Source organism: Triturus cristatus, chromosome 9 (genome assembly GCF_964204655.1).
Source record: "Triturus cristatus chromosome 9, aTriCri1.1, whole genome shotgun sequence".
In the NCBI taxonomy this organism is placed as follows: Eukaryota; Metazoa; Chordata; class Amphibia; order Caudata; family Salamandridae; genus Triturus; species Triturus cristatus.
This window is the reverse complement of record NC_140592.1, coordinates 1283401179-1283414286: the sequence shown is the minus strand read 5'-3', so window position 1 is coordinate 1283414286 and position 13108 is coordinate 1283401179. Positions and strand designations below refer to the sequence as shown.

The 13108-nt window shown below is 53.4% G+C and overlaps 1 protein-coding gene across 1 annotated transcript in view; it reads left to right on the top strand.

Moving 5' to 3' along the window:
• Positions 1–12316, top strand: part of FOXA1 (forkhead box A1) — an 84057-nt gene extending 71741 nt beyond the window's left edge. The window contains exon 2 of the mRNA XM_085627464.1: positions 6804–12316. Within this exon, the coding sequence (XP_085483590.1) occupies positions 6804–8045 (1242 nt within the window). The 3' untranslated portion in view covers positions 8046–12316. The remainder of the gene's footprint in view (positions 1–6803) is intronic.
• The last annotated feature ends 792 nt before the right edge of the window (positions 12317–13108 follow it).

Here is a 13108-nt window from a genome sequence, read left to right as displayed (position 1 = left end):
GTTAAGGCCCACTGTAGGAAGGAGCTGAACGCCTCAAAGTACGCACAAGACACCGAGCATCCCATGGGCATACACCTATCATAAAAGACCTGGTCCCCCCACTTGAAGCCCAGAAGGTGTTGGCTGTCCGGGTGTACTGGCAGGAGCCGGAAGGCCGATTCGATATCAGACTTGGCCAACCAGGCTCCCTTCCCTGCCCTCCTGATCATGTCGACTGCCAGGTCTAGGGAGCAGTAAGACACTGAGCATTTACCTTCGTCCAGCCAGGAATTCACGGAGTCCCCTTCTGGGTGTGATAGGTTGTGGATAAGTCGGAAAGCCCCTGGCTCCTTTTTTGGTACCACCCCCAGGGGAGAAATCACAAAGTGGGGCATAGGGGGTGATGAAAATGGGCCCGCCACCCTGCCCAAAGACACCTCCTTCGCTATTTTATCCCGCACTACCTCCGGGTGTTCCCTAGCTGACTTCTGATTCTCCGCATCCCTGCTCACTAAGGGGCCTTGATAAGGAATGCGGAAACCGTCTAAGAAACCCTCAGAAATGAGGGACCCTTCCTTGCCAGTGTAACCGCGGAGTGCGCTGAGGAGGTTCTTTACGCAGATGGGAGAGGGCCCTTTCACATGGTCGTGTGGGGCTAGGTCATGCGCGCTGGCAGCTGTGTACGCAGGGGGCCAAAGCGCAGGAGGGGGGGAGCCCCCCGGGCTACTTGCTGGATGAAGGCTTGTCGGGGGTGTCGCGCTTGGAGCATGCGGTAGCGGCATGGGGGGCCCCGCACACGCTGCAGTTGTGGGAGAAACGGCATGATTTGTCCCAGGAGCAGAACCCTGCATTGAAGAGCCTGCAAGTTCCAGAAGACCGTGCCCGAAAGCCAGGCCTGCGACCCCCCCCACGCCCGCCCCGAAAGGACTTCCTGCTCTCCCATTTCCTCTCCTTTTTATCCTCTTTCTCTTTGCTCTTTACACCGCTCTCTGTACCTGACTTCGTCGTAGACCCCTCAGTATGCTTGCCCATGTGTTTTACCCATAAACGGACCTCCAACTGGTCCCATTCAAGATCTGGGCAGATTGCTCTCTGTCTGCGGAAGTCACAGTCGTAGTGGTACCATCCCATGCCCCCACCCTTAGCAGCCTCTTCAGTAATCACGCTTGCATAGTGGAAGAGACCAGGCCCTTCATCTGGGAATTTCTCCACTATCACTGCCGCAAAAATGGCAAAGGCCTGACCCCAAGTCACAATATTTTTGGTGGGATATACATGATACCGCACCCGCTTGTCCTCTTCCTTGTTGCCCATCCTTCTGGTATCTACCCCCTCCGCCCCATGCATGAGAAGGGTGAAGATATCAATAAATTCCCTGCGCCAAATCCCTTCTTTGGCCACTAGAGGGACCATCCAAGCGAGTGAACAGCGGCCCGATACTAGCGGGGCCGTGGTAACTAGAGGCTTAGGTGCTACGGCTAGCGTTGGTGCCGGCGTCGGTACCACTGGGGGAACCACTACTGCAGTATCAACCGCACTTGCCGCGCTCTCGGCCACAGCAGCAGCTGGGGGTGTGGGCCGCGGAGGGGGTTCCAACGCAGCCGGCGGCTGACACCACACCTGCGTGAAGCCCCCCGGCGCCGGGATAACAGTCGGCGGCGGTGGGGCGGCCGGACCAACCCCTAGGGGTGACCTGGCAAGCAGCAGACCGGATCTGACCTCAGCCATGAAGTCTTTTAAAGTGTCTGCAAGCTTACCCAAATCCTCTGCTGAGGCAAATGTCGCCTGGGGCGGGCCAGGCAGACCGTTGTGCGCCCCCGTCCCCAAGCTAACCGCCGCCTGGGGGGGCGCTGGGGGCCTGTGAGGAGGGGCCGCTCTATTCCGAGCCGGTGGCTGTTCTACCGGAAAGTCTTTGCTCGTCGGGCGGCGGATTCTTTTCGACCGTGACGGGCCCGCAACCTCCCCTACATCCTTATCCGTAGCCGGACCGTCCATCGCTATCCCAGAGTCTGGGGGGGTACTGGCTTTCAATAGTTCCGTCGCCCAAGCTAAACCCTTGGCCCTCGTCAGCTCCAGGAAAGCGGCAATCCGTGCTTCCTCCGAAGTGTCCGGCACAGACTCCTCAACCTGTGTCCCTGGTGTGAAAAGGGGGGGGGATAATCCTTGGCTGTCCATCACTTATCGGTTGTTCTCTCTTATCTGCAATTGGGAAAGAGAGAAAGTTAACCGCCTGTTCACCCCCTTTGAGGTTAGTTCTTCGCTCCTGAGTGCCACATGCTACTCCGAGAGGTACCCCCATCCCCCAACTTCCCGTACTTACTCCCGTCTGAGCCCCGAATACGGATGGTGTTTGTCTCGCGTCTCTCTGTCGCCAATTAATAATCCTCCAGTCAGTGAAAGCGGACGAATGTACTGCAAAAGAAACCAGCATAAGCGCAAGAAATATGCATACACGAAAAGGCGTGGCTGTACCGCAAGAAAAAAGGGGGGGGGAGAGTGGGGGGGGGGGGAGAGAGGACACAGGTGCTCATACATCACGTTAACCATGCACACCCTGTTCGCGTCTGCCCTCATCCCCACCCTGAACCTGGCAAGCAGCATGGTGCTCGCTTGCGCCCTCCCCCCATACTACCTTCCTGGCGCCGATTTGCCCCAAAATCACAGTCTCGCGTGAACGAACACGACCAAATCTGCGTTCATTGCCTTTATCGTAGCGTGCCTACACAATTATTGGCACACTTTACATTACATATTGCATACACACGGGGAATAAATGCTTTGTCCAGGACTGCGATGCGACCCGCGGCTCGCAGCCCTCCCCTTGGGGGGGGGGGGGGATCTGGAGCACAGAGCGAGAGCCCAACGGGTGGTCATACATATCACTTCTTACAATGCCCACCTCGCTCGCCCCGACCCCCACCCCAACCACGGCAACCGGTGCGCACCTGCGCCACACCACTGAAGTTTAGGTTGCCCATTTAGCCATCGCCCCACCGGCCAGATGCAGCGGTGCCCACCTCTATCATGCTGCCCCCGCCGCAAAGGCACCTCCTATGTAGCGTCGAGATAACCCCAAGGTAATGGGAGTGTTAGACGCAAGCGGACAAAGAGGTCGCCAGTGAGGGTGGGGGAAGGCTAAATAGCCTTCCCCTCACACCTGGGCCCGGAAGTGACGCGCCTTGCGCGTCACTTCCGGCCCCCGACACGGAGGGGGGCACAATCAGGATCCCTGCCCCCGCCCCCCCCCGAAGGAGGGAGTGGGGAGGGGTGACCGGGGCCCCGGGGCCACTAAGGCGCCGACCGCCGAGTGGCCCCCTGCGGGGGCCGCGGTCAGCGGCAGGTATACGGACCTTATGGGAAACAGCCACACGCCACATGCAAAGAGCCGTAGGTACCGAGATTAAAATGACATCACAACTGGGGCTCCTTAACATATACGAGGCAACAGACCTTACGGGGGTGGAACAACAATGGGTCACATTGGGCTACACACTGGTGAAACGCACAATAGCAATGAACTGGGGTGCAACTGGGGTGCCATCTCCCGGGAGCTGGGCAAGAGAACTAGATAAATGCATGATTGCGGAAAAAGAGGTATTAGAATCCAGAGGATGTCCCAAGAAATGGGATACAAAATGGGGCAGGTGGAACATGTGCCGGGGAGAACTGTGTACTTCACCTACTAGTGAGATGGAGATGCAAAAGAGAGGCTTGAATGAGTAAATACAGATGGCTGAAAAGAAATGAATGTATCCTCTGGTCTCTGGTTCTGTGTATTCTCTGGTCGCTGGTTCTGTGTATCCTCTGGTCTCTGGTTCTGTGTATCCTCTGGTCTCTGGTTCTGTGTATTCTCTGGTCGCTGGTTCTGTGTATCCTCTGGTCTCTGGTTCTGTGTATTCTCTGGTCGCTGGTTCTGTGTATCCTCTGGTCTCTGGTTCTGTGTATCCTCTGGTCTCTGGTTCTGTGTATTCTCTGGTCGCTGGTTCTGTGTATCCTCTGGTCTCTGGTTCTGTGTATCCTCTGGTCTCTGGTTCTGTGTATTCTCTGGTCTCAGGTTCTGTGTATCCTCTGGTCTCAGGTTCTGTGTACTCTCTGGTCTCTGGTTCTGTGTATCCTCTTTTGTTGGTTCTGTATATCCTCTGGTCTCTAGTTCTGTGTATCCTCTGGTCCCTGGTTCTGTGTATTCTCTGGTCTCTGTGTATCCTCTAGTCGCTGGTTCTGTGTATCCTCTGGTCGCGGGTTCTGTGTATTCTCTGGTCTCTGGTTCTGTGTATCCTCTGGTCGCTGGTTATGTGTATCCTCTGGTCTCTGGTTCTGTGTATTCTCTGGTCGCTGGTTCTGTGTATCCTCTGGTCTCTGGTTCTGTGTATCCTCTGGTCTCTGGTTCTGTGTATTCTCTGGTCGCTGGTTCTGTGTATCCTCTGGTCTCTGGTTCTGTGTATCCTCTGGTCTCTGGTTCTGTGTATTCTCTGGTCTCAGGTTCTGTGTATCCTCTGGTCTCAGGTTCTGTGTACTCTCTGGTCTCTGGTTCTGTGTATCCTCTTTTGTTGGTTCTGTATATCCTCTGGTCTCTAGTTCTGTGTATCCTCTGGTCCCTGGTTCTGTGTATTCTCTGGTCTCTGTGTATCCTCTAGTCGCTGGTTCTGTGTATCCTCTGGTCGCGGGTTCTGTGTATTCTCTGGTCTCTGGTTCTGTGTATCCTCTGGTCGCTGGTTATGTGTATCCTCTGGTCTCTGGTTCTGTGTATTCTCTGGTCGCTGGTTCTGTGTATCCTCTGGTCTCTGGTTCTGTGTATCCTCTGGTCTCAGGTTCTGTGTACTCTCTGGTCTCTGGTTCTGTGTATCCTCTGGTCGCTGGTTCTGTGTATCCTCTGGTCTCTAGTTCTGTGTATCCTCTGGTCCCTGGTTCTGTGTATTCTCTGGTCTCTGTGTATCCTCTAGTCGCTGGTTCTGTGTATCCTCTGGTCGCGGGTTCTGTGTATTCTCTGGTCTCTGGTTCTGTGTATCCTCTGGTCGCTGGTTATGTGTATCCTCTGGTCTCTGATTCTGTATATCCTCTGGTCGCTGGTTATGTGTATCCTCTGGTCTCTGGTTCTGTGTATTCTCTGGTCTTAGGTTCTGTGTATTCTCTTGTGTCTGTGTATACTCTAGTCTATGCTCTCTGTGTATCCTCTAGCCTCTGGTTCTGTGTGTCCTCTGGTATCTGGTTCTCTGTATTTTCTGGTGTCTGGTGCTGTGTACCCTCTGGTCTCTGGTTCTGTGCATCCCCTGGTCTCAGGTTCTGTGTATCTTTCGGTCTCTGGTTCTGTGTATCCTCTGGTCGCTGGTTCTGTGTATTCTCTGGTCTTAGGTTCTGTGTATACTCTAGTCTCTGCTCTCTGTGTATCCTCTAGCCTCTGGTTCTGTGTATTTTCTGGTGTCTGGTGCTGTGTACCCTCTGGTCTCTGGTTCTGTGCATCCCCTGGTCTCTGGTTCTGTGTATCTTTCGGTCTCTGGTTCTGTGCAGCCTCCTGTTCTTGGAACCTGTTTCTTCCTTCGATGCTATTTTTAGGTCTCGGCAGCCTTGTGTCATAAAAATCCTTAAATAAAAACGAACCATATATTCATATACAGAGGCCTTTTTGGGTCACCCCTCTTCATCTATTGGTCAGCTCACTGTTATTCTAGGTCCTTGGATCCCGGGGTGTGTATCACCTCCCAGTTATGTGAGCATGTTATCACGCAATCCCTGGATGTATTTTCATCTCAGATTACTTTAGCTCGCCCACTCCCAGACTCTGAGTGTGTGCCCCCCCCCCCAGGTATCAAGCATGGGGACCCCATAGTCAGTGGATGTGGTATCCCCCGGGCTAGGCATCCTTGGATCTCTGCATATGTATCACCTCTCATGTTTATAAACTTGTTATCCTCCAATACATAGATGTATTATCATCTCTGCTTCAGCCCTGAGCGCCCCAATATCTGAGGGTTGAACCCCCCTCCGGAATTAAACATGTTGGCCTCTTGGTAAGTGAATATGACGTCCCCCGGGGTCTCTGGGACCTTGAATCCATCCATGGGTCTGTGTCAAATCTGGGTTATATGAACATGTTATCACACATTCCCTGAATGTATCATGTATCATCTCTGCTCACTTCAGCCTCCCCACCCCCACTCGCTGAGTCTGTGAAGCCCCCCGCCCCCCCTCCAGGTATCAATCACGTTGACCTCATAGTCAGTGGCTGTGGTGTCCCCAGGTGTCTCTGGGACCTTGAATCCATCCATGGTTTGTGTCACCTCTGGGTTATATGAAGATGTTATCACACATTCCCTGAATGTATCATGTCTGCTTACTACAGCCCCCCCACCCCCTGAGTCTGTGAAGCCCCCCGCCCCCCCCCCCCAGGTATCAATCACGTTGACCCCATAGTCAGTGGCGTCCCCCGGGGTCTCTGGGAGCTTGGATCCATCCATGGTTTGTGTCACCTCTGGGTTATATGAACATGTTATCACACATTCCCTGAATGTATCATCTGTGCTCACTACAGCCCCCCCACCCCCTGAGTCTGTGAAGCCCCCCGCCCCCCCCCCCGGTATCAATCACGTTGACCCCATAGTCAGTGGCTGTGGCGTCCCCCGGGGTCTCTGGGAGCTTGGATCCATCCATGGTTTGTGTCACCTCTGAGTTACATACACACTTATGCTCCAGTCATTGGATATGCTGTTGCTTTGGTTTCTGGAGCTCTGTTGAATCCTTGTCATTGAACTTGTTGTCATCCAAACACTGTGTGCGAAGTTTCTTTTGGGTCTCTGAGCTCACCAATGTCTCCTCGTCTTCTCCTTTAGGTTTACTCCTCGGTCCCAGTGAACAGCATGAACCCCGGCCTGGGGCCCATGAACACCATGAACACCTACATGACGATGACGTCCATGAACCCCAGCGGCAACATGGCCTCCAACTCCTTCAACATGTCCTACGCCAATCCTGGCCTGAGCCCCGGCGGGATGTCTGGACTGCACCCAGGATCCACCGGGCCCATGAATGGCATGTCTGCTGGAGTGCCCACCATGGGCACCGCTGTCAGCCCAAGCAGCATGAACACCCTGTCTGGCCAGCAGGCCTCCATGAATGGGCTGAGCCCCTACTCCAGTCTCAGCCCCATTGGCTACGCCCCGTCCAACCTGAACCGGAGCCGAGACACCAAGACCTTCCGGAGGAGCTACCCCCACGCCAAGCCCCCGTACTCGTACATCTCGCTCATCACCATGGCCATCCAGCAGGCCCCCAGCAAGATGCTGACGCTCAGTGAGATCTACCAGTGGATCATGGACCTCTTCCCGTATTACCGCCAGAACCAGCAGCGCTGGCAGAACTCCATCCGACACTCGCTCTCCTTCAACGACTGCTTCGTCAAGGTGGCCCGCTCCCCCGACAAGCCTGGCAAAGGCTCCTACTGGACCCTGCACCCCGACTCGGGCAATATGTTTGAAAATGGCTGCTACCTTCGCAGGCAGAAACGATTCAAGTGTGACAGGCAGCCAGGGGGCTGCAAGGGTGCCCCAGAGGGCAGGAAAGACCCCTCGGGAAACTCAAACTCCAGCTCTGGGTCACCCCTGCACCAGGGACACAGTCGGCTCAACCAGATGGACTCTGTGTCTCCAGTGTCCAATGCTTCCAGCAGCCCCAGGACCCAGGACCATAACAACTCAAGCCACGAGATGAAGTCTGCGTCTGGATCTTCTGGGGGGTCGTCCTCCATACCTCACGCATCTCACCCCGCTCACTCTTCTCATCCTCACCACCTCTTAGCACACGAGTCCCAGCTCCACCTGAAGGGAGACCCACACTATTCCTTCAACCACCCATTCTCCATCACCAACCTCATGTCCTCCTCGGAGCAGCAACACAAGCTAGACTTCAAAGCCTACGAGCAGGCTCTGCAGCAGTACTCATCCTACGGGGCCGCCCTGCCCTCCATCCCCCTGGGCAGCACCACCATGTCCGCAAGGGGGGCTATCGAGCCATCCGCCCTGGAGCCTTCCTACTACCAGGGCTTGTACTCTAGGCAACTCCTCAACACGTCTTAAGCCCTGCCCGTTCCCACCCTGGTGTAGCCCATCCTGTCCAGGGGGGCTAGCCCCAGTACGTCACTGCTCGCCTTCACCCAGAGGAGGTCTCTTACATCACAGCGTTGCGCTAAGTGAGAGGCTGCTGGTTCTGAAAGTTTAGTAGAGCTAGGACAGAGTCCATCACATTTCAGACACTACCTGACTTATGAGTGACAATAGCCCAGCCCTACAGGCCTTTCAGAGGCATTGACTTGTCTGGATTTTGCCCTACCTGGTCAGGCTGGGGTAAGAATGAAACAAGATGTCTCTCCTCTGGTGGCTCTGAGCAGTCATAATGGAGGTCCGGCTGTCCGTCTATTGGACAGAGGGCAGCAGGTCCTGAAGGCTTGTCGAAACCACTAAAGTGGGTTGGAGGTGCTTCTCCGTCCCCTCCTCTTCCCCGGTGTGACCCCAGTGAGTTCACAGCTATTTATATTACTGGCAGGACATTTGCCCACCTCTGCATATTCACACCCACAAAACCACCGAAGAAGCGGCGCCCCCCGGAACCTCTCTGAGGGGGAACCTTTGACAGACACTGCTTGGATGTGGGGCGCCGGCAGGTGCAGCCCCATCTATTCAGAAATGTACATTGTGTCCGCAGAATGTGTTATATATTATATATGTACAAACGCTCCTCTCTAAATGTTACCTTTTGTCGCTGGATAGTAACTTAGGTCTCTGACCATCGACCCACCCTCCGGTTTACATTGCGCCCTTTTTTAGTATTCTATGTTGAAGTAGCAGGCGGCCGATCCGGTCCCAGGAGGACGGACATATTTCTTTCCTTTGCTATTTACTAAAGTACCAAAGTTGCGCAGTTACCCAACTACAAATAGGTCAAAATGCAGAGATCAGCCTGTGATGGTAGAGTCACAGGCCTGGGATGGGTCTCAAACTCATGTACCCAGGTCAATGCTGATGTGATACCCATGGTCTGCGTGGCCAAGACCTTGTCCCTGACTCATGGTGCGAGGAGGCTGGGGACCATCTCCTTTTCTTCTTAGTGTGAAGGCCATGGAGAATGTCTTTGTTCCATGGTGCAAGAGAACCTAGGGGGCATCCTTCAGCTTTCTGTGAGGGCACAGAGCTTCTTTCTCCAGGGCCATGAGGCCTGGCAGCGCCTGCTTCTCTATGATGTCAGGAAGCCTGGGAATGTCTCCTTCTCTATGGTGTGATGAGGCCTGGAAGTGTCTCCCTTGAGGACGTCTGGGAGTGTCTCCTCCTTTATAGTTTGAGGAGGTCTGGGAGTGTCTCCTCTATAGTTTGAGGGGGTCTGGGAGTGTCTCCTCCTCCATAGTTTGAGGACGTCTGGGAGTGTCTCCTCCTCTATGGTGTGAGGAAGTCTGGAAGTGTCTCCTCCCCTATGGTGTGAGGAAGTCTGGAAGTGTCTCCTCCCCTAAAGTTTGAGGAGTTCTGGGAGTGTATCCTCCTCTATAGTTGGGGGGCGGTCTTGGAGTGTCTCTTCCTCTATGGTGTGAACAAGTTTGCGAGTGTCTCCTTCTCTATGGTATGAGGAGGTCTGGGAGTGTCTCCTCCTCTATGGTGTGACGAGGTCTTGGAGTGTCTCCTCCTCTATGGTTTGGGGAGGTCTTGGTGTGTCTCCTCCTCTATGGTGTGAGGAGGTCTGGGAGTGTCTCCTCCTCTATGGTTTGGGGAGGTCTTGGAGTGTCTCCTCCCCTATGGCGTGAGGAGGTCTGGGAGTGTCTCCTCCTCTATGGTTTGGGGAGGTCTTGGAGTGTCTTCTCCTCTATGGTTTGGGGAGGTCTTGGAGTGTCTCCTTCATGGTGTGAGAAGGTCTGGGAGTATCTCCCCTGAGGAGGCATGGGAGGGTCTCTTCCATTATGGGGTGAGGAGGCCTCAGAACCTTTCCTGGGCTATGGGGTGAGACCTGGGAGAGCCTTCTTTTGGTACTGTAAGGTTTTAGGGGAGGGGGAGTTTGTGAGGTTGTAACAGGATACAGAGCTTCTCTACTGGCCACTGTAGAGGCAAGGGAAGTTGGCCTACACTTATTCGGAGGAAGAGGGAAGAACCCGAGGGAGCTTAGGGCATCTTTCCCTCTGTCCTCAAGTTACAAGGGGGTAGGTAGCTTCTATTTCCTTTACTATGATGGGGTCGTGATCCCTCTTCTACTTCCATATGCGGAAGCGTCTCTTGTCCTTCCAGAAGGTCTGAGGTGGCAGGGACCTTCACCCCCTTCTCATCCTATGAGGGGTGCAAACCTTTCCTCATGGTTTGGGGGAGGGGGGGAGTAGAGGGGCTGGCCCTCCAGCTTGCTGCACTATGATATGATGCGACAAAGAACTTCTCCTGTGCTGTGGTAGGAGGTGAAGGGATTATCCCTTCTCCTGCCCCATGACAAGTAGAATCAGGGCATGGTTCCTTTCCCCCTAAAAAGAGGGGATTTTTCTTGTGCCTTTAAATGAGGGGGCCAGGGAGCTTCCCATTCACAATGGTATTAGAGGCTGTGGAACACCTTCTCCTCCTGCCCTTTGATGGGAGGGGCTGTGGGGCTTTCTCTTCTCCTGCCCTTTGATGTGAGGGGCTGTGGGGCTTTCTCTTCTCCTGCCCTTTGATGTGAGGGGCTGTGGGGCTTTCTCTTCTTCTGTCCCTTGATGGGAGGGCTGTGGGCTTCCTCTTCTCCTGCTCCTTGTTGTGAGGGTCTGCGGGGCTTCCTCCCCTCCTGCCCTTTGATGTGAGGGGCTGTGGGGCTTTCTCTTCTCCTGTTCCTTCATGTGAGGAGGTGTGGGGAGTTCTCTATTCCTGCCCCGTGATGTGAGGGGCTGTGGTGCGCCCTCTTCTCCTGCCCCTTGATGGGAGGGCTGTGGGCCTTCCTCCCCTCCTGCCCCTTGATGTGAGGGCTGCGGGCTTCCTCCTGTCCTGCCCCTTGATGTGAGGGCTGTGGGCTTCCTCTTCTCCTGCCCCTTGTTTGAGGGCTGTTGGGCTTTCTCTTCTTCTGCCCCTTGATGGGAGGGGTGTGGGCCTCTCTCTTCTGCCTTTTGATGTGAGGTGTGTGAGACTTTCTCTTCTCATGCCCCTTGATGTGAGGGTGTATGTATGTCCCTGCTCCTGCCCCCTGAATGGGGGTGAGGGGATCTTTCCAATCTCCTGCTCCTTGGTGTGCTGGGTGTTCCCTGCTCCTGCCCCTCCACATCAGGTGCACCAGTCTTTCTCTTTTCCTGCCACAGGGTATGAGGGGGCAGTAGCTTTCTTCATCTTCATCATTGTGTGTGGAGCTTCTCCTTTTCCTGTCCTAGTGGTAGGGGGTGTGGCTATTGTCCTCTCACCTTCTCCATGGTTTTAGAGAGTGAAGGACTTTCCTCTTTTGTTCCTATTATGGGACAGTGAGTTTCTTTTCTTCCCAAGGCACAAGTGACGTGGTTCGCTCTATTCTCCTCTCCGATGTGAGTGGCCGAGAGCACCTCCTTCCCTTTGAATGAAGAAGGTTTCCCTTTCCCTGCCCCTTATATTGGGGCAGTGACTTCCTTATTCCTTGTACTCACATACAAGGAGGCGCGGGTCGCTCCCTTATCCTGCCCCTTGATGTCAGTGGTTTTGGTCTTTTCCTTTTCCTGCCCTCTCAACAGTGCTTAATTTGTGCTGGTGTTTGCCAAGCTTGGCCCTGACACTTATTCTAAACACTGACACTTATTTATGACCCTCCACCACATGGTGGCGCTATTATCGAGAAGAGCTCATCAACAAGGTGTTCAATATACTCAGAAAGATGAAACTAGCTGATCATCCTAACAGCTTGAGAGGACCTGGAATTCTGCAAAATGTTACACATTTGTATTTGGGGGGACAGTGGGTAGGACCAACCACGGTGGCCTCGTAAGAAGTTCCGTGGGCCCTGGCACTTATATTTTTACAAATCAAGCACTGCTCTTTGTACAGGGAGGCGTGGGCCTTCCCGCCTCCGGTCCCTCTCTGTGAGGAAGCAGGGTGCATTCTCTTCTCCACCCCTACAGTGTCCTTAGGGTTCACATTATCCAGACATTTGATAGGGGGGAGTTTTTTTATTTCCCTTGTCTTAGTGCTTTCAGATTTTATTGCTGTTTTATTTTGGAAGACCCTTAACTTATTGCATGGTTTACACCTTATTTTGTTACTTTTCTGATGAAATTGCTTTAAATGATGTTCGAATAAATAAATGGGGCTCACATGCTGAAATGTGTTAATTTTATAAAAGTAAATGTGATTGAGAAAGAAACATTAATTTCAAAGGTGAAATAAAAGAAAGACTTCAATGGCTGCCTCTCAGTGATTTACGAAGGGTAAGGTGTTCCGGGAGCCATGGACGCCTGTCTAGAGGCTACTTTTGAAACATTGCGCATGCGCGATTATACCAAGGCAGCAAAGAGGGGTTTCCAAAAAACATGGCGCTGTGCCAAACCAAATGTAGCGGATTTAAGCTAAATTAGGGCTTGCTTTTGACCCTGGCGATGTCATGCTGATGTCCACCCCACCGTCTGGACTACTGCTTGCCAAATAACAAGATTACTTGCATAAAACACTTGGGGTTTGTCTCCTCCGTGGTCTCCCAAAATGGGGGTTGTTTCTGAAAAACAAAACACGAATATCCCTCGCACACTAGAAGACTTTCTTGGCAGTGACGGGCGGAAAAGAAAGACATCAGAACATTTACACTAAATGGAGGGGCGTAATATGTTATGCTCGCTATAAAAAGACAGTGCCCCTCCTCCATTGGGCTATCGGAGTAGGTTCTGCGATGGCAGAGCCCGTGGGTCGCCCAATGCAGAATAGAGCCAGGGGACTGAAAGAGCATGTTTGTGATGGAGTAACCTGTCCGCTGAACTCTAAATCAGGACCTTGTTCTTTCGTGTGTTCTTCTCCCGCTCTACCGTCCTTTCTTATTCAGGGTGGTATGCACAATGAAAATGCTACTTGATTCCTAATGCTTGGTGCACTGCATGTGCTGCTTATGACACGAAATCCATTACCGAATTCCAAATTGTTAACAAAATCTGAAACCACTGTCCTCGGTACTGGGACAGCATCTGCTTTAGTACAGCCAACAT